General features: G+C 45.4%; 1 protein-coding gene across 5 annotated transcripts; it reads right to left on the bottom strand.

Moving 5' to 3' along the window:
• Positions 1-5368: 5368 nt before the first annotated feature.
• LOC123443967 (zinc finger protein ZPR1 homolog) lies at positions 5369-17618 on the bottom strand. Of its 5 annotated transcripts, none has more exons than XM_045120544.1 (15): positions 17326-17618; positions 17199-17243; positions 17068-17108; positions 16902-16983; positions 15728-15772; positions 15586-15642; positions 15423-15482; positions 15211-15338; positions 14618-14885; positions 14411-14477; positions 14001-14071; positions 13804-13893; positions 13356-13458; positions 5959-6050; positions 5369-5601 (listed from the first exon to the last, which is right to left on the bottom strand). In XM_045120544.1, exons 1-15 carry the CDS (start codon positions 17443-17445, stop codon positions 5461-5463), a joined length of 1410 nt encoding a protein of 469 aa, XP_044976479.1. In that variant the 5' UTR covers positions 17446-17618; the 3' UTR covers positions 5369-5460. The 5 variants fall into 5 exon arrangements, with proteins under 5 accessions (XP_044976479.1, XP_044976480.1, XP_044976484.1 ...); XM_045120545.1 differs by having other exon boundaries at positions 13350-13458; positions 14052-14071; XM_045120549.1 differs by lacking the exons at positions 5369-5601; positions 13356-13458 and having other exon boundaries at positions 5965-6050.
• Positions 17619-27591: the final 9973 nt, after the last annotated feature.

Below are 27591 nucleotides of genomic sequence, written 5' to 3'. Positions count from 1 at the left end.
TCCTATATATACTAGAGGGTTTAGGTCTTTTTGAGACACAACTTTGCCACGTGCAACCCTAAACCTCTACTTCGTTGTTCTTCCTCTAGATCGGTTTTCTGTGGAGCTCGGGTGGAGCCCTGTAGGAATAAGATCACCACAACCACCGGAGCGTCGTCACGCTGCCGGAGAACTCATATACATCCCCGTCCCTCTTGCTGGATCAAGAAGGCGGAGATCGTCAAGGGGATGTACGTGTGTGGAACGCGGAAGTGTCTTCCGTTCGGCACTTGATCGGGACGGATCGTGGAACGGATCGTGAGACAGTTCGCGGGACGGATCATGGGACGGTTTGTGGGACGGATCGTGAAGACGTACCACTACATCAACCGCGTTCATTAATGCTTCCGCTTAGCGATCTACAAGGGTATGTGGATCCGATCTCCCTCTCGTAGATGATCATCACCATGATAGATCTTTGTGTGCGTAGGAAAATTTGTGTTTCCCATGCAATGTTCCCCAACAATATACGCTTCCGCTTAGCAATCTACAAGGGTATGTAGATTCACTCTCCCCTCTCGTAGATGATCATCACCATGGATAGGTATTGCGTGTGCGTAGGAAATTTTTTGTTTCCCATGCTACGTTCCCCAACAGTTGTTGCATTATTTATGAAATCATGCACATAGGATGTCAAAACATTGTTTCCTCGACGGTTTCCTTGAGGAAAGGTTGTATGTGATACAACAAAAATGTTTTGTCGATCCTAAGGATGCTAACAAGTATGCAAGCTCCAGCGATCCTTCTATGGACTAGAGCAAGCATCTCGGAGTTGGAATATACGCTTTGATGAGATGATCAAAGTTTTTGGGTTTATAAAAGGTTTATGAGAAACTTGCATTTCCAGAGAAGTGAGTGGGAGCACTATAGAATTTCTGATAAGCATATGTGGTTGACATATTGTTGATCAGAAATAATGTAGAATTTCTGGAAAGCATAAAGGGTTGTTTGAAAGGAGTTTTTCAAAGGAAAACCTGGATTGAGCTACTTGAACATTGAGCTTTAAGATCTATAGAGATAGATCAAAACTCTTAATAAAACTTTCAAATGAATACATACCATGACAAGATTTTGAAGGAGTTCAAAATAGATCAGTCAAAGAAAGAGTTCTTGGTTGTGTTATAAGGTGTGAGTATTGAGTAAGACTCAAGACCCGACCATGGCAGAAGAAAGAGAAAGGACGAAGGTGGTCCCCTATGAATTAGCCGTGGGCTCTATAGTATGTTATGTTGTGTACCGCACCTGATGTGTGCCTTGCCATGAATGTGTCAAGGGTACTAAAGTGATCCAGGAATGGATTACTGGACAATGGTCAAAAGTTATTCCTAGTAACTTGTGGACTAAGGAATTTTTTCTCGATTATGGAGGTTATAAAAGAGTTCGTAGTAAAGGGTTGCGTCGATGCAAGCTTTGACACTAATCCGGATGACTCTGAGTAGTAAACCGGATTCGTATAATGGAGCAGTCATTTGGAATAGTTCCAAATGGCACGTGGTAGCAACATCTATAGGATGACATAGAGATTTGTAAAGCACACACATATCTGAAAGCTTCAAACCCGTTGACGAAAAACCTCTCTCACAAGCAAGACATGATCGAACCCCGGAACTGTATGGGTGTTAGATTCATTAGAATCACACAGTGATGTGAACTAGATTACTGACTCTAGTGCAACTGGGAGACTATTGTAAATATGCCCCAGAGGCAATAATAAATTGGTTATTATTATATTTCCTTGTTCATGATAATCGTTTATTATCCATGCTAGAATGTATTTATTGGAAACTCAAATACATGTGTGGATACATAGACAACACACTGTCCTTAGTGAGCCTCTAGTTGACTAGCTCGTTGATCAAAGATGGTCAAGATTTCCTAACCATAGACAAGTGTTGTCACTTGATAACGGGATCACATCATTAGGAGAATGATGTGATGGACAAGACCCAAACTATGAACGTAGCATATGATCGTGTTAGTTTATTGCTACTGTTTTCTGCATGCCAATGTATCTGTTCCTATGACCATGAGATCATGAAACTCCCGGACACCAGAGGAATACCTTGTGTGTATAAAATGTCGCAACGTAATTGGGTGACTATAAAGGTGCTCTACAGGTATCTCTGAAGGTGTCTATTGGGTTGGCATGGATCAAGACTGGGATTTGTTACTCCATATGACGGAGATGTATCTCGGGGCCCACTCGGTAATACAACGTCACAACAAGCCATGCAAGGAATGTGACTAAGGAGTTAGTCACGGGATCTTGTATTACGGAACGAGTAAAGAGACTTACCGGTAACGAGATTGAACTAGGTATGGAGATACCGACGATCGAATCTCGGGCAAGTAACATACCGAAGGACAATGGGAACAACATACGGGATTAACTGAATCCTTGACATAGAGGTTCAACCGATGAAGATCTTCATAGAATATGTAGGGGCCAATATGCGCATCCACGTCCCGCTATTGCTTATTGACCGGAGAGTGTCTCAGGTCATGTTTGCGTAGTTCTTGAACCCGCAGAGTCTGCACACTTAAGGTTCGGTGACGTTTCGGTATAGTTGAATTATTGATGTTGGTAACTGAAGGTTGTTCGGAGTCCCGGATGAGATCCCGGACGTCAAGAGGGTTTCCTAAGTGGTCCAGAAATGAAGATTGATATATATGAATGTTGTATTTGGCTTCCGAAAAGATTTCGGACATTAGCGGTAAAGTACCGGGAGTGACGAATGGGTTCCGGGGTTTTATCGGGAGAGGCCACTCACCCGAAAGAGGACCTAATAGGCCTATGGGTGGCGCACCATCCCTTAGTGGGCTGGTGAGGCCAGCCCAATAACCTATTTCGGCCAAAGCAAAATAAAAAAGGAGAAAAGGGGGAAAAGGAAGGGGGTGGACAAGTGGGGAAGGAGTCCTCCACCAAACCGAATTGGAGGAGGACTCCTCCCTCTTGGTTCGGCCGAACCCTCCTACTTTGAGTAGGAGGCAAGGCAACCTCCCTCTTTTCCGCCTCTATATAGTGGAGGTTTGAGAGGCTTTTTGGTCCCCAAGCCATAGTGCAGCCCTCTCTCCCTTCACCACTTCGTGACACCCCGTAGCTAGTTCGGTACGGCACGACGAAGCCCTGCTGGAGTAGCTCCACCAACATCACCACCACGCCTTCGTGCTGTCGGAGAATTCAGCTACCTCTCCGCCCCTCTTATTGGATCAAGAAGGCGGTGATCGTCATCGAGTTGTACGTGTGCTGAACGCGGATGTGTCGTCCATTCGGCACTAGATCGTGATGGGATCACGGGACGGGCTCCGATTTGGATCGCGAGGATGTTCCACTACATCAACCGCGTTATATACGCTTCCGCCTAGCGATCTACAAGGGTATATAGATTCACTCTCCCGTCTCGTAGATGATCATCATCATGGATAGGTATTGCGTGTGCATAGGAAACTTTTTGTTTTGCATGCAACGTTTCCCAATAGTTAAAAATATGCAACTTGTATTCACATGAGGCCATAGACCGATATATATATACATGTACACACATGGATTATATGCAGGAAACCCCTTATACAATGGGATAAGTACAAAAAAGGCACATGGCTATATTATATATACTCTAACACCAAACACCCTTACACAAATTACACAACTCTCTTCTACGGAGTACTAGACACTGCTAAACTCATGGCTGTTTCCAGTTGGTCCTACTTCCTCCAACAACAATTATATGTTACTACCTCTGTCCGGGTTTATTAGACCCCTCTCATTTTGGGCTGAAGTTTAAGTGTGTAACCAACAAATTTAATAAACAAAATGTAAAATATATGTCACAAAAATTATACCCCTGGGGAAGCTCTTTCAAATACAAATACAAATACAACAATGTACTTTTTTTAGCATATATTTGATGTTGATTTTCTACAAGGCTTCTTTGCGGACGCCCGTTCCCCTTCCTCACCGCGACCACAACTACGTCGCCTCGGCAGGCAGCCAACCGCGTCGGGCGTCTCCCTCCTCCAGCCCACTCTCCTCCCCCTTCCTCCCTGCCGCTGTGGCCGACTCCCGCCATGGGCCTGGCTGAGGCGACGCTGGTGACAGGGCTATGACGACGCGGGACGAAGCAGCTTCAAGCGGTGCTCCTCGGCGGTGGCGGTTCCTGCGCGGGCAAGGGCGTGCTTTGGGTGGCAGCGGCGTCGTTGGTGACAGGGCTATGACGGCGCGGGCTGGCGGCGCCTGCCAGACCCAGATCTAGGCCCTTTGGGCCCCATCTGAGTTTTGGCGGGTCGACGATAAGTCATGGGTCGGCGTGGCTCTCAGGAGGTGGCGGCGATGAGTCGGGTTGGTGGTGCATGGTGGCTCGGCTGTCGGCGTGCAGCAGCACAGTGACCAGGGCTTTGCGGGCCCAATATGGGCCAGACCGGGGCCGGCTGGCCTGGTTTGCCTCAGCTGTCGGCGTCCGAAAGACAACCCATGTCGGTGCTGGAGGCAAGGGCCTCCAGCGCGGCGGCAGTGGAGGTGGCTCCCTCCCGTGCGGCTCCCGAGCTCCCTCCCTCGTCTTTGGACGCTCCTCGGCTCTTATTTCCTGACCTCGTGGTGGTGTTCACAGCAAGGCGGCGTGGATGGGTCCAAGACCGTGGTGGCGCGTGGTTGCGGGTGGCAAGATGGTTGTATGGCTCCGGTTCGGGTGGCGGTGCATGGAGTGCGAGAGAAATCCCAGCCGGTTCATCCGGCTTCGACGCGGTGACGCCTAAGGGTGTCATCATTCCTTAGTAAAGGGCGTCGATGCCTCCCATCCTCTACTCCACGTCGCGTGTCGGAGGAAATCCTAGGTCATGTCCGGACAGCAGTGTCGTTGGCGTCGCATTCCTTAAAGGTGTTGTTTAGGTACGCGACGGTCCTGAGCCATGGCAAGTGATGGGACAAAGACGGAGGGCGCAGGATGACGGTTCATCTATGCTTGCCGAGCTGTCGTTGTTGGCATTTATTTCTTCTTCTTCTTTTCATTTGGGCTTAATGTGTTGTTCGCCCCAGCAATTACCGTGTGATGCTTTATAATATAAGTGTGATGCTTTATAATATAAAGCGGGGGAAATCATATTTCATGCATATATTTGATGTTTGATATTAGTCATATGAATGGTCAAAGTTTACCTCAAAATTCTAGAGGGCCTAATAAATCCGGACGAAGGTAGTGCATGGTTAACACTACATTGTTGGTAATTAGCATCTTCCTAACTCAAAATTCCGAATTTTTAAGGTGGGAACTGAAAATACTATTTGCCATCTCAAAACCACCAATTCTTACTGCAAGAAGCGAAAGTAAATAGCTGTTGCAGAAAACAGGAAGTTTATCAAGTTTTTTTTTCAAAATACAAGTGTATCAAGTTTTAGATAAGTACTGTAGTCCATAATATTACAGGTTACAACCTGAGCACAAAAGATTGGGCTAACTTACTGAGTAGCTGGATGTCATCTTCTATCAAATCTGTGGCTGGAGCGACAAACGAAGCCGCTAACGCATCATCAATAATTAAGGTCCAAGGCTCTTGTAAACTCAGGAGCTGAAATTATACATTGTGCAAATGTTATTGAAATAGGTATAGCATATTAATTCACAATTAATTAGCCCAATCACGCCCGTCCACTGAAAATAATCAGCAATTTTCTAACCAGACCTTGAACCAAGTTTAGCATGAACCAAGGTTAGGACAAAACAAAACAAGCAGGAAGGACCCAATACATCATGAACAGGGAAGTTATTATTATTTTTTTACTTCATGCTATAAAGAAAGAAACTCAAGACACTCAAGAACTGAGATGCTATGGAAGGAAAAGCATAGCCATAATCTTCTCCAGATTGGAGGTGAAGCAGTCCCTGCTAAAATAGATAGAACATTCCAGCTAAAAGAAACTGGTACCTTTGATAATCTTTGCTGGAAATCATCCCATTTCTTTTTCTTCCATTCATTTGTGCTATCACCCAATTGGAATCCATGAACCCGCTCTAGAGCTACAGCCCCAAAATAGAACTTAGCATTTGAGTTTGAGAAGAATAACGATTATATTTCATATCGATATAAGTTGCATAAGCTATGTTAAACAAACAAGTTTCCACGTCGTTGAAAAAAGTACTTCCTGTACAGAGCAGTTAAATGCGTAAGCATAACAACTGGCTGAGATACATGAGCAACACGTGTTTCAATGATAATAGTGGGGAACTGTTGACAAAACCTCAAGAGGGTATACACATATTATGAGAGAAATATCGACTACACAGAGTAGTTTCAAGACACTTCCATCTCATAACATTACGAAAGAAAGAAAGGGCTCTGTATCCAATGTTTCCAATTCCTCCGAGGCGCTCCTGCGGGCGCTCCCAGGAGGCAACCCTAGATCTGCCGCCTCCCCTCCCCTCCCCCCGCTGCCGCCAAGGAGCGCGTGCGGGCAAAGCCCGTGTGCGGCCGGCGGCCGCGGGTCCCTTCTGTTAGAGTTATAATACAACTCATGTACCCTTTTGTATTTATCCCAATATATAAGGGGTTTTCCTGCATATAGTCCATAACCTGTACATGTATATATATCGGCCTATGGCCTCATGGGAATACAAGTTGCTTATTCCTAACATGGTATTAGAGCCCTAGGTTTTTTTTCGCATGCGCAACTCGTGCTTGTTCCTCTTTCCATCACGGCCGCCGGCCTCTCTTCCCGTCACAGCCGCCGGCCGTTCGTCCCTGATCCATCCCGCCGGCTCCCGCAGGATCCCGTCACTCCCGTGATCCAGCCGCCCCCGTCGAAGCTATCCAATCCCGCCGGCTCCCGCAGGATCCCGTCACTCCCGTGATCCAGCCGCCCCCGTCGAAGCTACTGGATCTCGAAGCCCCGGCCCGCCCCGATCCCAGCGGCTCCAGGCGAAGTCACGACTGGAGGCCGCCGACTCCTCCCGACGCGACCCGCCACGATCCCGTTGCGGTGCTGGATCTTGACGCCTCGGCCTGTCCCGATCCCAGCGGTTCCAGGCTGTTCGAGGCACAGGAGGTTTTCCCCCAGCAGAGGCGGCCGCGTCCCATCTCCTCAGATCGCGCCGCCCCTGGCCCTTGACTCCATCCGCACCAGATCGCTTCTCAGGCTCTCCCAGCTCGAGGCGGCTCCCTCATCGTCAGATCGAGTCCTGTTGTCTGACGCGTTTCGTTGACCAAAAAAAAAAAGTCTACTGCATCCGGCTACGTTGCTGTTCCTCGTTGTCCAGTGATCTTTGATGGCACTAACTACACCGAGTTCACTGGCTTCATGCGCATTCACATGCGTGGCATCCGCCTATGGGGCTTTCTTTCCGGCGAGGTCTCTTGTCCGCCACGTCCGGTTCCTCCCATGGCTCCCACCCCGCCGATCCCACCGGCTCTTCCTGCGGATGCTTCTCAGGCCGCAAAGGATACGACTCAGCTTGCTGATGAGGCCGCTGTGAGTGCTTATGATGAGAAGGTCTTGGCTTATGAGGAGGCTCTTCAGGTGTATCGTGATGCTCTGTCCGTTTACACCCAGTTGCTTGATGATGATGCTCGTGCTGCCGCTGTTCTCACTGCTAGTGTTCTGCCTCAGTTTGCTTCTGAGTTTCTGGGCCTTCCTACTGTCTTTGAGATGTGGACCCGCCTTCGTCAGCGCTATGAGCCCTCTGGTGATGCCTTATACCTCTCCGTGGTCCGTCAGGAGCATGCTCTTCATCAGGGTGACTCTACTGTGGATGATTTCTATGCACAGAGTTCTGCTATCTGGCGCCAGCTTGATTCTCTCCGCAGTGCTGGTTGTCATACTTGCCCCTGTTGCCAGGCTGTACAGGCCGACTTGGAGTTTCATCGCGTCTACGAGTTCCTGTCTCGGCTCCGTAAGGAGTTTGAGCCCCGGCGTGCTCAGTTGTTTGCTCGTGGCCGTATTTCTCTCATGGAGGCGCTTTCTGAGATTCGTGCTGAGGAGACTCGCTTACGTGGTGCTGGTTTGCTGGAGGTTCCCTCGGTGCTCGCTGCTCGGACTTTTTCTACGCCACCTGCTGCACCGACCCCTTCTCGCTCGACTGCTCCGCCGCTCTTGCCCACTCCTTCTGGCGGCTCAGGTCGCCCCCGTCCACATTGTAACTACTGCAACAATGATGGTCATATTGAGTCGAACTGCTACACGAAGAAGAAACACTTGCGCAAGGCGCGGTCACCATCTCCAGCGACTTCGTCATCTACCTCGACAGCTTCAGCCATCGCTTTGACGGAGCAGGATATTCTGAGACTTAAGCGTCTGCTCGCTGCTTCAGGTTCTTCCTCAACGGGTACTGCTGGCTCTGTGACTGAGGCTTCCCGCACTGAGCAACCACCTTCTACACAGTCAGGTACATCCCCATGGGTTCTGGACTCTGGAGCTTCCTTTCATATGACTTCTAATTCTTCCACTCTCTCTTCTCTTCGTTCGCTTGATTCTCCTGTTCATGTCCTCACCGCTGATGGTACTCCCCTTCCTGTCGTTAGTAGAGGCACTCTTACCACTCCTTCTTATTCTGTTTCTGATGTTGCTCATGTTCCTCGACTTACCATGAATTTGTTTTCCGCTGCTCAACTTGCTGATTCTGGTTGTCGTGTCATCCTTGATCTTGACTCTTGTTTTGTCCAGGACCGTCGCACGCACACTCTGGTTGGGGCTGGCCCTCGCCGCCGTGATTCTGAGGGCCTTTGGGAGGTGGACTGGCTTCATGTTCCTTCCTCCGCCCATTCTCTCGCCAGTTCTTCCGCTTTGGTCGCCTCGGCTACTAGTTCTTTCCAGCAGTGGCATCATCGACTTGGTCATCTGTGTGGTTCTCGTTTGTCGTCGTTAGTTCGTCGAGGTCTTCTGGGGTCTGTCTCAGGAGATGCCTCCTTAGAATGTCAGGGTTGTCGTCTTGGCAAGCAGATTCAGTTACCATATCCACATAGTGAGTCAGTGTCTAAGCGTCCTTTTGATTTAGTCCATTCCGATGTATGGGGTCCGGCTCCCTTCGATTCGAAAGGGGGTCATAAATACTATATTATTTTCATAGATGACTTCTCTCGTTACACATGGCTTTATTTCATGACTTCTCGTAGTGAGGTGTTGTCCATTTATAAGCGTTTTGCTGCCATGGTTCATACTCAGTTCTCCTCTCCCATTCGTGTGTTTCGTGCTGACTCCGCTGGCGAGTATATCTCTAAGATGTTGCGTGGTGTTCTTGCTGAGCAAGGGACTCTCTCTCAATTCTCTTGTCCTGGTGCTCATGCTCAGAATGGCGTGGCTGAGGGCAAGCATCGTCATCTTCTTGAGACGGCTCGTGCATTGATGATTGCTGCCTCTCTCCCGCCGCATTTTTGGGCTGAGGCCGTCTCCACCTCCACCTATCTCATCAATTTCCAGCCTTCCGCTGCTCTACAGGGTGGTGTTCCTTTCGAGTGTCTTTTTGATCGGTCTCCCGATTATTCGACGCTTCGCTTGTTTGGTTGTGTTTGCTATGTTCTTCTTGCCCCCCGCGAACGCACCAAACTGACCGCTCAGTCTGTTGAGTGTGTCTTCTTAGGCTATAGTGATGAGCATAAGGGCTATCGTTGTTGGGATCCTATCGGTCGTCGGATACGTATCTCTCGGGATGTGACTTTTGATGAGTCTCGTCCCTTCTACCCACGCTCATCTTCCTCGACTTTTTCAGTAGAGGATATCTCTTTTCTCACTTTTCCTGACACGCCTATCACACTTGTCGAGCCTTTGCCTACTCATTCTGCTCCCTCTGCTTCTCCACCTCCAGTCGATTTGTCGCCACCATCTTCCACGGTCTCCTCGTCTAGCATGACACCGGATTCTACACCTTCATCTCCGGTGACTTCTTCGTCGCCACTCTCTGATTCTACTTTAGCGATTCCTCCTTCCATTGTTCCATCTTTTCCTCAGTGTTACACTTGTCGTTCACGTTCTGTGGATGCTTCTCTGGATGTGCCGTCATCCTCGTCTCAGCCTACTTATGGCTTGCGTTCTCGTCCTCGTCCGCCTGTTGATCGCTTAGGCTTTTCCACTGCTGGAGCTGCTGTTCTTGAGCCGACTACTTATCATCAGGCTGTTGTTCATCCTGAATGGCAGTTTGCGATGGCTAAGGAGATTGCTGCTCTTGAACGCACACGTACGTGGGATCTTGTTTCCCTTCCTCCTGGAGTCCGTCCCATCACTTGTAAGTGGGTCTACAAGGTAAAGACTCGTTCCGATGGTTCTCTTGAGCGTCACAAAGCTCGTCTTGTGGCTCGTGGTTTTCAGCAGGAGCATGGTCGTGATTATGACGAGACTTTTGCTCATGTGGCTCCTATGACCACTGTTCGTACACTTCTTGCCGTGGCCTCTACACGCCACTGGTCTATCTCTCAGCTTGATGTTAAGAACGCTTTTCTTAATGGTGAGCTGCGTGAGGAGGTGTACATGCAGCCTCCACCTGGGTATTCTGTTCCTGATGGCATGGTATGCCGTCTTCGTCGCTCTCTCTATGGCCTTAAGCAAGCCCCCCGAGCCTGGTTTGAGCGTTTTGCCTCTGTGGTGACTGCCGCTGGTTTTTCACCCAGTGTTCATGATCCAGCATTATTTATTCACCTTTCTCCTCGTGGTTGGACTCTTCTTCTTCTTTATGTTGATGACATGGTCATCACTGGGGATGACCCTGAGTATATTGCCTTTGTCAAGGCTCGTCTTAGTGAGCAGTTCCTTATGTCTGATCTTGGACCTCTTCGCTATTTTCTTGGGATTGAAGTCTCTTCTACCTCTGATGGCTTTTTTATATCCCAGGAAAAGTATATCCAGGATCTTCTTGCTCGTGCTGCTCTTACTGATGAGCGCATTGTTGAGACTCCTATGGAGCTCAATGTTCACCTCTCTGCTACTGATGGTGATCCCCTGCCTGACCCGACACGCTATCGTCATCTTGTTGGCAGTCTTGTTTATCTAGCTGTCACTCGTTCGGATATTTCTTATCCGGTTCATATTCTGAGTCAGTTTATCTCTACTCCCACATCGGTTCACTATAGTCATCTCCTCCGTGTTCTCCGATATCTTCGGGGCACGATCTCTCATCGTTTATTCTTTCCTCGCTCCAGTTCTTTACAGCTTCAGGCCTATTCGGAAGGCCTATTCGGATGCTACGTGGGCTAGTGATCCTTCAGATCGCCGTTCACTTTCTGCTTACTGTGTTTCTCTTGGTGGTTCTCTCATTGCCTGGAAGACGAAGAAACAGATTGCAGTTTCCCGTTCGAGTGCAGAGGCTGAGTTGCGAGCGATGGCTCTTTTGACGGCAGAGGTGACTTGGTTACGGTGGTTACTTCAGGATTTTGGTGTTTCTGTCACTACACCGACTCTGCTTTTATCTGACAGTACAGGTGCTATTAGCATTGCGCGCGATCCTGTGAAGCATGAGCTCACCAAGCATATTGGTGTTGATGCTTTCTATGTGCGCGCTGCTGTGCAGGATCAGGTTGTTGCTCTTCAGTATGTGCCTTCCGAGTTACAGTTGGCGGATTTCCTGACGAAGGCCCAGACTAGAGCACAACATGGCTTTTATCTCTCCAAACTCAGTGTTGTTCATCCACCATGAGTTTGAGGGGGGGTGTTAGAGTTATAATACAACTCATGTACCCTTTTGTATTTATCCCAATATATAAGGGGTTTTCCTGCATATAGTCCATAACCTGTACATGTATATATATCGGCCTATGGCCTCATGGGAATACAAGTTGCTTATTCCTAACACCTTCGTCTCCTCATTTGGGGGGTGCGGCACTGGCCGGCTCTCGCGGCCGGGATGCCGCGCTAATTGCCGGGCGCGGCAGCGCATCAGCACTCCAGCGCGGGCCGACGACGGGGGCGTGACGGTGATGCGACGAGCGGCATGGTGATGGTGTAGGCTAGCTGGTGGTGACAGCAGCGGCGGCTTCGCGCGTTCGGATCCGCCTCTGACGCTGCGGGTTGCAGGCGGCCTGGGCCATGGGCGGCTTCTCTTGCCGTGGCGTGATGGTGTGGGGGCGGCGCAGCAGCGGTGGATGTGGGCGGCCCCTGTTCAGTCAGGCCCTTACGACTGGACGGCGGCGCTCGGCGCGGGAGGGCCTCCTTGGTGAGCTACCTCAGTTGCGAAGACGGGCCAATTTGGTCTCCCTCGTTGGCGGGCGCATGTTTGCGGATGGCCTCGCGAAGAGTTATGCCAGCTAAATGGTGGGGCGACATAAGTGTGCTCCTTCCCATTTCCTCGTGCTCGGCGGGGAGCTCGGTTGGAGGGATGGGTGACCTCGATGCGGTCGCGTCACCTGTCGCCCGCACGGGTGTGCCAGCCGGATTTGTCCTCTCCCCTTTCTCCCTCGTTCCTCGGCAAGTGTGTTAGCGCATCTCTACCAGCGGAGCGTCTGCGGGTGGTTCTATCGGTCGAGGATCATCGATTGATCCAAAGTCGGGGCCTTTGTGTAGGTCTCGGGGATGTCTGGTTGTAGGGCGGTGGCTCTAGCGATGGGAGGCGCGACGTTTGTGGGCGGAGCGTACGTCTCAGGTGCGGGCAGGCAACCATGGCCTCCCGGATGGCATGGTTGCGGGTGGTTGACAGAGTTAGGGTGCGATGGTGGGGTGTGAGGGCCGGGGTACACCACTTGCCCAGTCCTTTGACTGGCCGACGGTGGCGGCGGCCGTTGACGTCGTACCCTTCCTGAAGGCTCCGTCGCGGCGCTCCCCCTCATGTCGTCTTGCTCCAGATGAAGACTTGATCTTCGCGGATCGGGCGCTGGCGGCTATCCTTGGTCGTACCCTTCTTGGAGCGCTTTGGAGGCCCTGGCTTCGTTGTTGTCTGATTCACCTCTCTATTGTTGTCGGTGGGGTGGGGTGTCGGTGCCCGGCACCTTTGTATCTTGCCTTGGGTGTGTGTGTTGTGTGCGTTGTTTGGTCTGTGGGATGTATTCGGTGATGGTTGCTTTATAATATAAAGCGGGGGAAAACCCTTTTTCGATAACATTAAGAAATCCACTGTAGGTCGAAAAAATGTTGTTCGTCATCACATTTTGTGAACTTATCGTACAGTCCATTTTGTCCCCATGAACAGGAGGAAGCCAGACTTTGGGCTGTGGCAGGCAGCTGCTGGACTTAGAGTAGTCTCGCCCCCCACCTGGGACGTGCATTAGTTCATGTTCTAGGACTGTAAACCACCTCCTAGGAGTGATGTAACCTTAAACTCTCTTTTCAATGCAATGAAACCCAAAATCCTTTGTGTTTTCTCAAAAAATGAACTGAAAAATAATACGTAACATTGCGAACATACCCTCACATATTTTCACAATTAAACCTTCAACTGTCGTGACAATACCACCCAATGTACCCATTGACAGCTCCAACTCAAGTTCAGGTACTTTCAAACCGGCCGAATCTGACTGACAAGATCGAAGAGTAACTCAAAATCAAGTAACTTACATATCAGATGTTGATCCAAATACACCGAACAGTAATAAAAGCCTGAAGATTCTTTAAAATATTAAAATCAGCAGACTCGGCCTGTTAGTATGACAGAAAATTCAGCTAAAAGACGCATCAAGGTTCTTAACTATAGAAGAAACAAGTTAAAATTTTCAACTCCTGAACCAGGAAGAAGTTCAAGGGCCGCCAATACAAGAAAAGAACAGGATGGATAATCTTATGCACGGGTATTATACACCTTAAAAACCTGCATGGCTGCATGCGACAGTTGAAGTAATAGAACAAAAGAGTAATTTTCTGACCTTTATGACATCACGAGAAAGATCTTCTACGTTCTGCACATGTAACGTAATTTTCTTTCCTTTAGCCGGAATTTCACCCCCAGGTTTCAACTGATTGACCAAAAAGAAAAGCTTTAGTTTGAGTTCAGATGTGTTACGAAGAACTTGTGACAGTCAGTTTCTATATGAAGAAAAACAGACATGACACTGAAACTGTCCTGTGAGTTGCGATAACCACACAGCTCACATGAAGCTGCCATAACAATTACCTCACGGAAATATGGGATTTCTACCAAAGGTCAAGGATCACGTGATTCATCAAATACAAATTATCTGCAGCGTTACCTCCTCCAGATAGCAAGATTGGTCACACAACACTATGGGCCCGTTCGGAGTCCCTCCGCTCCGCGGCTCCGCTCCCGGGACGGACAGAGCTGTAGTTCAAATTCGTGGAGCGGCTGCACAGGTGCTCCGCAGATTCTTAAATTTTAAAAAGCTGGTGGATTACCGAACGAGTCCTATATAAGATCTATTTCGGAGATTGATCAAGCAAATAAACAAGTGTAATAGAACACCACATATAATCGATAAATTAAAAAAAATAGTCCATGTTCAGTGAAAAGGATACTTGTAGCAAAGAAACGAGTCACACATGCAGCTCCACAGGCTCCACATGTTGATGGCAAAGTATCAACCTGTCAAACTGAATTTTGTAAGGCGCAAATTAACTACTCCCTCCGTTCCAAAACATTTGTCGTGGTTTTAGTTTGAATATTTTGGAACGGAGGGTGTAAATTCTTGATAACGTCATTGCCAGGCAACTGAACAGACATACCTCTTCTGGTGCTGTATACCTACACAGTGCTGAAGCAATTTCATCAGGGTTTCCCTGAGCAATAGCACGACGACCTGCAACAGCTCCAACTGAACCATGGGGTACCTTTGGCAACCCGCCAGAATTTGCCTCAACTGTTGAAGCATTCTGCAAAGGATCTTCGGATTCTCCGGTCGGTGGATCAACAAGAAAACCAAGTGCTGCTTGTTGTTCAGATGTCCTTTCATAGAAACTCACAGATAACAAAGGATCTGATAAAGGAGCATGCCTGTGGATTTATGCGGATTAATAAATATATGTCAAGTTATAAGTGCTTTAAGCATGAACAGAGCTAATATACACACATATAAACTATTCTGTGCAACATAAGTCGTCACTCAATTGACTACAGGTTGCAAAAATGGTGCAAAGTAGAACCATGTTCTCTCAGTTCCATGACTAGAACTACATTATATTATTATAAATAACAAAAAGAGTGCAAAAATGGTAAAAGTGGACGTAAAAAGTACAACCAAGTATTTCATTTCCATGTCAAAATAAGTCGTAAAATCCGAATCCTAATCTCAAAAAATGAAGTCTACAACTAATCTTACGGGTTCTCAATGAAGCTGTTTCCAGCAGGATCATCAAGAACAAAGGTAAACGCAGCTTCTCCTGATCCGAGAGATCTCAATTTCATTAAAAACTGATCAATAGCTTCAGCTTTTTGAGGATCCGCTTTCTGCAGTTCCAAGAAGATGATAAGCATATCACTAGGTGACTCAATTGAAATTAAATAACTAAGCATACAGGCCCAAAGGTTCACCTTTCTTTCATCTTGAAGTGCCTGCAACTCCTCCACAGCTCGCATAATAATCCCTTCCACCTAATTTACGATCCAAAATATTTAAAAAACTAGCAATAAATCAAAATGAATTCGAAAGGAACCATTTCTTCGGAATTAATATACAAAATTCAATGAAGCATACTGTTGAAAGTGTTCCGCGTTGAGCTTCCGGAGGAATCTCAAAGTCCAGTTCCGGAATCTGTACGAAGTGAAAAATTATAACAGAATCAATGCATTGTATGTATTTAGGATAAATGTATTAACAAGTAGATTAATATCAATACCTTGATAGTTGCTGAATCAGATTTGACGACCTGACGGTTCAGTACCTGTGCCAATACCGTTTGTTTATCACACTATGAAGATCAAATGTAGAAATAAGACAGATAGAAAGTAACATGGGTATGAATTTAAAACTGAAATAATGTCACAACTAAAAATACAATAACGAAACTACACGGCACAAGGGGAAAATGCAAAAAGAGTTATGTAGTAATTGTAATAGGAATCACATCAATAATGGAACCACACATCACAAGCAAAAGAAAGGGCAAGATATACACCAATACTAGTGAATCATAAAGTAACCACAGTTATATAGTAAAAATCTAACATAAACTGCAATACAAATTAACAGGTGCGAAAGAACAAATTGCACTCTAAGTAAAGCTGTAACTTTATAAATGCAACAGTTCTATCATTAGGAGAAATCACCATAGACAAGTTGGAAGTGTACCAGTGTATTCATATATACAAACTAAAAATAAGTTGGTCCATTATTTATTTCTGATTTTATTACAGCGGTACATGGACGGTAAGGACCATGTTTCATATAGAAGTGCAAAAACACTATAATCAAACTTTATCTTGTTGGAATTATGTGTCCTACAACTATATTCAAAAATTACTTGGGATTGTTAATATCCGGAATACCTCATTGTGGAATTATACATGGAATTGCATTACATATTTAGCATGGAATTATTACTTGCTGGAACGTACTTAAGCATTATATGCTTAAGGAAGCTGGTCGATTATCAGTGGAATACAATATATTATTTATATTGGAAAGACTACCCGGGTACACTGATGACTAGAAGGAGCAAGATCGTATAGTTAGATTACAGCACTAACGTTGATCTACATAATTAGAGGTATTTGCACTTTATTATGATGCGTTGCTCACAAGCGTGTGCTCCGGGGACACAACGGGTAGAATCCGTTAACAGACAAATTTGATCGTGGTTGGTCACAAGAGGGTTTAAAGCTCAGTTTCGCACTTCAATTACTTCAAATTTACTTCCCCTTTCTGTCTGTGGATACAATATCTATTGGGAACAAATTTGAGGTTCTAACAACCATATCCTACTGGAATTGGTAAAAAATATCATGTCACTAAACTAAATAGGTTCACAGTAACGGTTGAATCGAGTTATAGGCGCCCCTACAAAAACAGACCTCGTTCTGCCCTTGAGGGACGTCCAAGCGGTAGCAACATCCCTTGGGCTGGAGCTGTCCAGCAAACTGGACCTCGTTGTTCCTAATTCACAAGCACACAAAACTTAAGACACTGAACTTGCATGTGAAGAAATGCCCCGTAAATTATAGACGAGCATTGCATTACCTTTCACTGCAATGCGGGCATTCGAAAGCCATCAGAACAACCTGCAGATTCACAAACGCAGCAGATTTACCCCCGTTCTCCGATCAGAATAATCCTCTTTCGCAACGAGCACAGAGCACGCAGAACCTCACCTCCCGGAAGTTGGGGATCGTAGTCAGCAGCAACCTCGTGGTGCCCTGATCAGAAGAGAGTACTACGTCTCAGAACATGCGACGAGTCGAACCGAAACAAACGGAGGAGGGGGGTCAAGGCGCTTACATTTTCGCCGCAGCGCATGCAGAGAGACTCGATTTCGTGAAGCGCCTCATCGCCGCCCGCCGACTCCGCAGCGGAGCGGAGGTCCATCACAACGCGCCCCTCGTCGCCGGAGTTGGCCATGGTCACGGGATGTCGGGGCCGGGGCGGGTTGGGCTTCTCGCGAAGGAGTGGGTCTCCAGAAGACTCTCGCGGTCTCTTCTCTTCCCACTGCTTGGTTTGGCGCTCGTGCTCGCGGCGGGAGGGCAAAGAAGTGCGGCGAGACCTCTGCAGGAGAAAAGAACGGGAGAAAGTAGAGGAACCTAGTACAAGTAGTCTCTGGAAAGATTTTTTTCTTTTTCTTTTAGGGATGACTCTAGAAAGAAAGAAGTGGGTTTTTTCACGCATTCTTCATGAAGTAGTCCATCGTTATCTCAAAAAAATAAAATAAAAAATAGTCCATCGTTTACACACAAGCAGTGGCGGAGGCAGGGGGTGCTGGCAGGGGTGCTGGCCCCTATGCTCTCACAAATACACCTATGTACTCCTAATTTTTCATTTATCAAAATAAATTAGCTAGGTTTGTATGATTTGGCCTCTTTAAAATCATATGACATGTTTTGACCCCCTCTATATTCAGTTTCTGGCTCCGTCACTGCACACAAGGGATCAACACCTACCGATCGAACAGTAGACATGTTTGGTTGGATATGCATGAGGGAAATGGTTGGGTTCGACGCGCTGGTCTTCTCTCTCGCACGCCTACCTGGTGGACCCTTCCCTTTATCTTGCATCGTGTCCATTGAAGTTTTTCTGTCGTTGGTTCCAGCATCCGCGGTCATTAATAAAACAATAGAGACAAGTGACACGGGAGTTAAACATGGGCACCGCCGCAAAGCGCCCTCCGAGCAACATCGGGTGCGGCGACGCACCTTAATGACCGCGGATGCTGGAACCAACGGCAGAAAATTTTCAATGGACAGAGAAAATTGCTATGACCTGTGACTTGCTTGGGCGAGAGGTGGTAGAAAAGCTTAATCCGGCAGCAGAAAAGCTTCTATCGACGGCGCATTTTGCTGCAACCAGTGACTTGTTGGGTTGAGCGGCAGCAGAAAAGCTTCTATTGGCGGCGCATTTTGCTGCAACCAGTGACTTGTTGGGTTGAGCGGCAGTAGAAAAGCTTCATCCGGCGGCAGAAAAGCTTCAAACGGCAACGCATTTTGCTGCAACCAGTGATTTGCTACGTTGAGCGACGGCAGAAAAGCTTCATCCGGCAACAGAAAAGCTTCAAGCGGCAGCCTGATTTGCTACGACCAGTGACATACTGGGACGAGCGATGGAAGGAAAGCTTCATTCGGTGATAGAAAAGCTTCAAGTGACAACGCAATTTGCTGCCACCATTGACGGAAGCTACGAGGTCCCATGGTGGTGCGGCGACGGGGCAGAAGCGCGGCGAGTACGCTGCAACCAGAGTGGGCCGGTGTTGCGCCCGGCTACGGCGAGGAAGTACGACGACGTTTTGTGGTGTTTGTTCGTGAGCCGGTGATGCAGCGGTCGCGAGCTCACCAGTGGCAAGGTGCTGCGAGCAACGGGGGCACAAGCACGGCGTGCTCTCCGATGGCAAGGTGCTGCGGGCATGGGGCAGTGGCGGGGATGCCGCGCTGCGTGGCGGGGGATGCATCCCGGCGGACCCTGGGACATGGATGCTGTGTACGGGAGGAATTTTTTTGCTTTTGTTCTCGTGAAGATAAGGTGAGAAAAAGAAGATGACGTGTATAATCATACGATTGTCGTGGACCAAATCCAACGCCTGCATGGTGATCAGCCGAAAATCGGGCCGGTACGCCAGCGCAGAGCACCAACCTATTCTTGATGGAATATTTCTGATGGCTCAAACCGTGTATCTATAAACATCCTTAGATGCTTGTATGAAAGGAAGTACCCATAGGTATGGGAGAACCAACAGTTACTGAGATAAAAAATGGTGACAAGAATTATCAGGAGAAAGAACATACCTACTTTGTGCAATCTCCTGGGGAATCCTATGAAGATGTGGAGGTTGTACCTACTCCTCCTGTGCTGGAAGAAGTGCAAGCCAGGTTCAGCAAAAGGAATGTTGAGATCACTATGGACCATGTTGGTGCCAGAGCTGAGAAGTTGTCAAAAAAGAGGAACTTACAAGGTAATGATTTGGTATCTGAAAATTCTTTTGATGTGCTATCCAATATGGAAATTGTTAATATGGCTGCCCATATGGGAGTGAATATCCCTAATGATGATTTTACTGTTATTGATGTTATTAGAGAACTGGAGAAATCTAGAGCTAATATAGCTAAGAAAGTTAATACTGATATTAAACAAACAGAAGAGGTGTTGTTGCTTACTAATGCAGCAGGGGAATCCTCCCACCTTAGTACAGCCTAGGGGGATGAGGGAGATGTAGATGAGGAAGGATTTAAAAGTGTAAGATCTAGGCAAAGAGAAAAAAGAAAAGTTAATGTGGTTATTTCTAAGCCTGTAACCAGGAGTCAAAATCAAAGAGTGAGTGGAATTGCAGGTAAGACCATGGACCCTGGTAAACCTAGCAATAAAACTCATTCACCTAAGATAAAAAAGAAATGATGTGCCTCTTCTGCAACTGTAGGGGGATGGGAAAAAAAGGTATGACAACCTACTTAAGTGATTTAATTAGAGATTTCAATCTTTATTTTGTGGGGATTCAGGAGACAATGAAGAAGGATTTTTCCTCTAAGTTCTTGAGGAAATTTGATCCAGGGGATAATTTTTGTTGGAAGTGGATTCCTTCTGTAGGAAAATCTGGTGGTATCCTTTGTGGTGTTAGGAGTGCACACTATGACATTCAAACCTGTTCATTTGGCAAGTATATTCTGAAGCTTGAAATTTGGGACAAATGTAGTAGGGGTACTTATTGCATCATGGTAGTATATGGTTCTTCTCATGAAGAACATAAGATGGAATTCCTTACTGAAATTGCAGATATGTGCAGGGGAGTTACTTGTCCTTTCATTATTGGGGGGGATTTTAATATCCTGAGATTTACTAGTGATAAAAATAAGAAAGTTAGACTGGGCCATTCCTCTGATCTTTTCAATACTATCATTAATACCTTCTCTTTGAGAGAGGTTGATATGAGTGGTGGGCGATACACCTGGTCCAACAAGCAGAATATGCCTACTCTTGAGAAATTAGATCGAGTACTCATGTCTAGTTCCTGGGAGCACCTTTTTCCTTTTACTTTTATTAGGAAAATTGTAAGGGAGATTTCAGACCATTGCCCTTTGATTTTAAACACTGAGGATAACATCCCTATCCCTGTTAAATCTAGGGGCTTTAAATTTGATTTGAACTGGTTACAGAACCCTGAATTCTCACCCTTGGTGGCACAAATTTGGATGCAACCTGTTCAATCTAAGAATCCTATTGATATCATCAATGTTAAACTGAAGAGGTTTAAGAAAAAGTTTAAAGGGTGGAGCTCAAATATTTTTGGTAAAGCAAGACTGAGAAGGAAATGGCTGAGAGAGGAGCTTGGATACTTGAAAATGTTGCAAGAAACTGATACCTTATCACCTGAATTGTATATGAAAAAGGTAGATCTTGAGGTAGAGCTGAATAATCTCTTGATGGAAGAAGAAATTTCCTGGTTACAAAAATCTCATGATAACTGGTTATTGAAAGGGGATAATAATACTAGTTATTTTCATAGAATGGTGAATGGGAGGAGGAGGAGAAATACTATTGTATCCCTTTGTTGTGATGGGGTTGTTATTGAGGGAAACAAGAATCTTTTGGAACATGCCACAAATTTTTATAGGGAGCTTTTTGGACCTGCCCCTGGGAACATGTGTGGGATTAAGAACAACATGTGGAAAGAGCAGGAAACACTAAGGGATATAGACAATTTCATACTGCTTAGACCTTTTTCAGAGCTGGAAATCAGGAATGCTTTATTTTCTATGAAACATAATAAAGCTCCAGGCCCTGATAATATTCCAATTGAATTCTTTCAAAGCTGCTGGGGTATAGTTAAGGATGATGTGAAAATGCTTTTTGATTGGTTCTATAAAGATGATTTAGATGTGAAAAGACTCAACTATGGGGTCATTACTTTACTGCCCAAAGTGGTTGGAGCTGATAAGATTCAGCAATTTAGACCAATTTGTTTGCTCAGATGCATTTATAAACTTATCACCAAAGTGCTCACCATCAGACTTGAACCTTTTGTGGATACACTGTTTAGCAGAAACCAAAATGCTTTTATTAAGGGTAGAGATATTATGGATGGTGTTATGTCTCTCCATGAAATTCTACACTATTCTTATAGCCGTAAGAAACCTGGGATAGTGCTTAAGCTTGATTTTGAAAAAGCCTATGATAAAGTCAACTGGGACTTCCTGCTTGAGTGTCATGTTAAGAGAAACTTTAATCCTAAATAGGTGAGCTGGATTAAGAACATTTTGGTAGGAGGAACTGTTAGTGTGAAACTGAATGATGAAATGGGGGAATATTTCCAAAGTGCTAAAGGTGTGAGGCAGGGAGATCCCCTCTCCCCTTTTTTGTTTAATCTTGCAGCTGATTGCTTGACCAAGATGGTTCTTAATGCACATGAGAATGGCCTTTTTAAAGGGTTGGCATCTGACCTGGTTGAACATGGGGTTGCTATTCTGCAATACGTAGATGATACTATTCTTTGCTTTGAAGATAACCCTAGGGAGGTGCTAAATATTAAACTACTGTTATATCTCTTTGAGATCATGTCAGGCTTGAAAATTAATTTCTTAAAGAGTGAAATCTTCTCAGTAGGGGCTGATGATGATACTGTCAAGAAGTATTCTGATATGTTCAACTGTGAGATTGGAAGTTTTCCTATTAAATACTTGGGAGTTCCTGTTAGCTATACTGGTCTCAAAAGCTGTGACTGGATGTTTGTGGATGATAAATTTGTTAGACATGGTGAATCATGGATCAGTGAAACACTGTCCAGTGGGGGTAGACTTATTAAAGTTAATGCTGTGCTCTCCCATATCCCTTCTTATTATATGTCTATGTTCTTGATTAATAAATCTACCTTGGAGAGATGGGATAAGCCCAGAAGGAAATTTTTCTGGCGTCGTAATGGTAACAAAAAAGGTTATCATATGGTAAAATGGGGGAGAATTTGTAGATCAAAAAATAAAGGGGGCCTTGGGGTTAAAGATCTGAGAAAACAAAATATTAGTCTGTTGACTAAGTGGTGGTGGAAATTAGAGAAAAAAGAGGGGCTATGGCAAGACATAGTAAAAGCCAAATATCTCAAAAAATCACCTGCTATGATTGTTAAGCAGCAAGCAAATGATTCCCCCTGTTGGAAAGCTCTTTTGAAGGTTAGAGATAATTATATTGCTGGGAGAGGGATCAAGGTGAATAAGGGTGATATTGCCAATCTTTGGTATGATGATCTGGGTGACAATTATAATATGAAAGATAAGTTGCCTGATCTTTTTGAGATTTGCACTGAACAAAATACTACTGTGAATAATATTGAATCCATGAATCCCTGCAATTCCTTTCGTAGAAGATTTAATAGTGATATGCAAATGAGGTGGGATGAACTCAAGAATTATGTGATAAGTAAGATGGACAAGGAGAAAAGTGATGAAATATTCTGGAAACTTGATAGTACTCATGAATATACTACCAAGTCTATGTATCGATGGTTAGAAAGAAACTTGGCTGGATCTAATCATAAATGGATTTGGAAATCTAAGATGCCTTTGAAAATTCAAATTTTTATGTGGCAGATGTGCCAAGATGCTATTCTAACTAGAGACAATCTCAAAAAAAGAAATTGGCAAGGGAATCCTACATGTTCTTTCTGTGATCAGAAAGAATCTGCTCAACATATTATGTTTCTTTGTCCTGTTGCTAGAGTTGTTTGGAGAACAGTGGGATCGATGCTGGGTACTGAATATGTCCCTAATTCCATGTGGCAATATTATGTTTGGATCAACTCCTTTTTACCTTCCTGTACAGAGGTTTATACCATTGGTTTAGCTGCTATATGCTGGGCAATATGGCTTGCTTGCAATCGTGCTACTTTTGATAAGAAATGGATCAATAATCCGTTTGAAATTGTGTTCACAGCTTGTGCTTTTATATTATACTGGACAGGGTTGCAGAAGCCAGAGATGGCTGAGGTGATGAAAAAAAGGTGCGAAGGTGCTGAAAGCAAATGCTTCGCAGATGCTGCTGCTTTGTGGGCCTCCAATGCCAGATTCAAGCAAGCAGGATGAGGAGGGTGATAACTGGGACGAATGGTGATGCGCTCGGAGTATGATGGCCCTGGTGATGTGGTGTTTTATTCTATCTTGGCCCTGTGAGGCATGTTGCTTTTCTGGTTCATATTCTGGTTGTGATCAAACGTGGTACTGGATGTTGGTCTATCTTCCTTAGGGGTGTGGTGAGGTTTTGGGTGATGCTAGGTTTTCGCCCCATAGCCTAGTGTTCCTGATGACACGCGCAAGGCGGTGGGTTTCCTAGCATTGCTCTGAACTCGCTTCTCTCTCTTTCCCTTTTCTCTTTCTGATCTTGGAACCAAACTGTGTATTTCCGTTATGCATTTAATGGAAAGGGGAGAAGCCCGGTTCTAAAAATAAACATCCTTATTAATCAATAAAGTGACGAAATTTTAAAAAAACTACCGATCAAACAGTACCGGCCCATCTGAAAGCTAATGAGTACAGACACCCTGTTTTGCAAACATTCTGGAAGGTTCCAGACTGATTTTTTTCGTCTTTAGGAATATTATAGAAGAAACAGGTCGACTCGTTTAGGTTAGGTCGAGACATGTCGGCTCATTGGGCCAGGTCTGGTTGCTGCGCGTGGGCCAAAGCTGAGAGTAAAATGCCATGTCATTAACAGTTTAAAATTGTTCTAGAAAATAGCAATTTAGAAATGTTCTTTTTATTAGTAATTTATCATTATTTTACAAAAATATTAAAAAAACATTACACCCAATGCTATTTTTTCACATAATGCAATGTTCACTCAATTGTCCCAATTATGACAGCTTAACCCCACCCGTTGGGCTAAGGTCCTGTTTGGAACCACCCAGATTATATAATCTGGTTTTATAATCTATTGTATTTCCAAACATGACAGTTTATATTGTAGATTTTATAAATTAGATGATCAGATTATTATAATCTCATAATCTGGTTTACCCCGGCTAAAATGAGATTATGGATTACAAATGACGTGTTACCCTTGTAAACTTCAAGAGAATTACGCAGTGCCACCGCCACTTTCCTATTTTTCCTTGTAAACAGAGGGCAAACATGTCATTGTACAATTTAAAAGCTGGTTTACAGTTTATATAATCTGGCCTCCAAACATGCCCACATGGATTATTTTTATAAACCAAATTATATAATCTATGTTCATAATCTAGATTATCATAATCTATTATGGTTCCAAACAGGGCCTAAGTTGACGTGATAAAAATATGTCACGCAGACGTATTGACTTGATCTTCCTTCTTATTTTTTCTCTCTCTCCTTTAAATTACATCAAACATCTCGTATGCTCGCAGCCTCACATAGTTGAGCGATCACCCAGTCGCTATCCTCGCGTGCACCCTTGTGTCTCGGCTCTCCCGACCGATTCTTGTTGTGTGCGCCGCGGCGAGATGTCAAGCCGCGCTCTAGCCAAGCTCCAGCGAGGTGCTCAACAAAGGGTGTGTTTGGTTGCAGGGATATCCTCTCAGGGATAGGGATGACCACTTTTTTCTGTGGTTGCCATGCGTTTGGATCTGGGACGAGGAGGGATAGAGGCAACCAGATGCTGGGACTATTCGCCAAAAAAGGAACGTGGTCAACCGCAAAAAATGGACGGGCGGCGGCAACCACTCTACACGCGTCGCGCCACTCCTCTCGATCCCGGGCCAGGCCGGCGCGGGGCGCGGTAGGGCGGCCGGCGGCGGAGGCGGTCGCGGCCGCGGGAGGCGGCCGGCGCGGGAGGGCGGAGGCCAGCGCGGCAGGAGGTGGTGCGCTCGCAGGCTAGGCAGGGCGGAGGCTAGCGTGGCAGGAGGCGGCCGCGGCCGTGGGAGGAGGCGGCGCGCTCGCAGGCCAGGCAGGGCGGAGGCCAGCGCGGCTGGGATCCCATCCTCCCAACCAAACAAAAAAAGGGATAACCCCATCCTCCCAGCCAAACAAAAAAAGGGCTATCTCCAGCCACCTGGTTGGGGATACCCACAACCACCCTAGTCTATCCCTCCAACCAAACACACTGAAAGATTCTACGGAGGGTAGAGATGGCTCTGTGCTGCTCCCCGGTGGTGTTAATTTTTTTTTGAAACAGAGGTAAAAGATTTGCCTCATCGCATTAATTAAGAAGAGAGTAGTACAGATTTATGGTTACATTGTCACTCAGGCCAAATAGAAGATACAAAATAATTACCCTCCTGGAATAATGTTCCCAAGAAACTTAGCTCTAGCTTTTATCCATAATTGTGCCTCTGTCTTAATGGAAGCAACAACGTGGGTAGGCAAAGATGCCTTGTTTTGGAATACCCTATCATTCCTCTCATTCCAAATTACCCAGCAGATTAGCATCTTCAGAGATTTTAAAGCCTTTTTGTGTGTGCCGTTGGTGAGTCCGTCAGCATCCCAACACTTCTCAACAGACGAAAAGTCTGCCCATGTATTGGTCTGTGATTGAATTCCCAGTCAATCATTGATCGAGTTCCAAATCGTGACCGAGTAGCGTCATTTAAAAAAGAGGTGGGTCGGTGGTGCTAATTCGACTACCAGCAAAGCGGCATACTCGTGCGTCTCGTGGATCACCTCATCATTCGATGATTGCGTGTTACGCTAGCTGCACAATTGCGATCTGGACAAGGATAGAGCGACGACCAAACATTATAATTTTCATACTAATTTCTACTTTTGCATAATATCGACATTTGCACATGACTATATTTTTGGTTGGATCTATTTGCAAACCTACGACCTTTCCCTTACGACCAAAATCATTCCATATTCTAAAAAATATACTCTAAATGGATCACCATTCTTTTTTACTTGATGGTTTACAATACAAAATATGCACAGACCTCAAAACACAAGAATATCTCCTTTATTCAAGAATACTCTCTAGTTTTATTTTTGAAATATTTTTCGTTAATGAATTACTATTTTTTTACTTTATTTATACCTACTAATAAAGACGGAAATGTTTCTGTCCTTTCGTCGTGATTTTTGCAGAAAATACCATGTTGTTTTTTATATCAACTCGTGGTCTTTTTTAAGTGATAATAAATGATACATTATTCAGAAACACTCCTAATCGTTTGGTTAATAAACCAGTAGTATTATTTTAAGTGAAAAAAATGATTTGCGTTAGTTCCAGAAAACACCTAGTCTTTTGGTTAATCAACATGTAGTCCATCTATTATTTCTGTGTAGATTCAAATGCTTTTTTTAAATATTTGTAGCATTTAAACCCTAACTCCAATTTTGACATATTATATATGGAAATTGATTATAAAAATATGTAGAATCTAAATATGATGTTGTTTTACGTGTCAAACATTCTTTAGTGCTACCTGTAAGTGCATCTAGTGCTCCTTATAAGGTTAAGTATCTAATGTGTTCATGAGTGTACACAGGATCTATAAGTCGTTGAGGAGTTTGAAATATATGATGAATATCGACCCCTAAAAATGTATATCTTCGGCTGAAGAAATTGGTCTTTTGCTGAAGACTTTGGTCGCGAAGAAATTGCGATGAACTTGATATTCCTCATGAAGATATTGAAGATGAGGAATTCGGTGTGTCCTGAAGAAAAATGATCCGAATACTTTGAAGCATGAAGATTTATTCTTTTTATTTCATTTTCTTCACTCTTGAGTCATAGGAACACCATACTGTAAAAGGGAGTCGAGGTAACACTTCGGAATGAATTTTCTCATGATGCTCAACCCAAGCCTAATCCTATCAAAAGCCTCAAGTGAGGAATATGAGAGACATGAGGACTCTCACAGTTGAGGGTCCCGACCGTTGCCGCAATTCGCACCGCATCGCCGATCTTATCCACACCAACGGTCATATTATTTAAGGGCATTAATGTCAAATCATGTCAGGATGCTCCTAGGCTATAAATAGCCGCCCCCACAACCATTAGCTAGTTGGATGCTCCGCGAGAAACTGACACTTGTCATTTAGAGCAACCCAAATTCCTCTGAGTCTTCGAGAGTAAATCATCAGTGAGGAAATACCCCAAACACCAAAC

This window comes from Hordeum vulgare, chromosome 3H, assembly GCF_904849725.1.
Source record: "Hordeum vulgare subsp. vulgare chromosome 3H, MorexV3_pseudomolecules_assembly, whole genome shotgun sequence".
Lineage (NCBI taxonomy): Eukaryota > Viridiplantae > Streptophyta > Magnoliopsida > Poales > Poaceae > Hordeum > Hordeum vulgare.
Note: the sequence above shows the minus strand (reverse complement) of the source record. Positions and strands in the feature narration are given on the sequence as shown.

What these genes read in the sequence shown, in the direction of transcription:
- LOC123443967 (XM_045120544.1), bottom strand. Translation starts at nt 17,445, where the DNA reads ATGGCCAACTCCGGCGACGAGGGGCGCGTTGTGATGGACCTCCGCTCC. An exon ending in GACTCGTTTCTTTGCTACAA is followed by an intron (nt 14,072 to 14,410) that starts GTATCCTTTTCA and finishes GACCTTTGGTAG; the next exon opens with AAATCCCATATTTCCGTGAG. An exon ending in TCCAGCAAAGATTATCAAAG is followed by an intron (nt 5,602 to 5,958) that starts GTACCAGTTTCT and finishes GTATAATTTCAG; the next exon opens with CTCCTGAGTTTACAAGAGCC.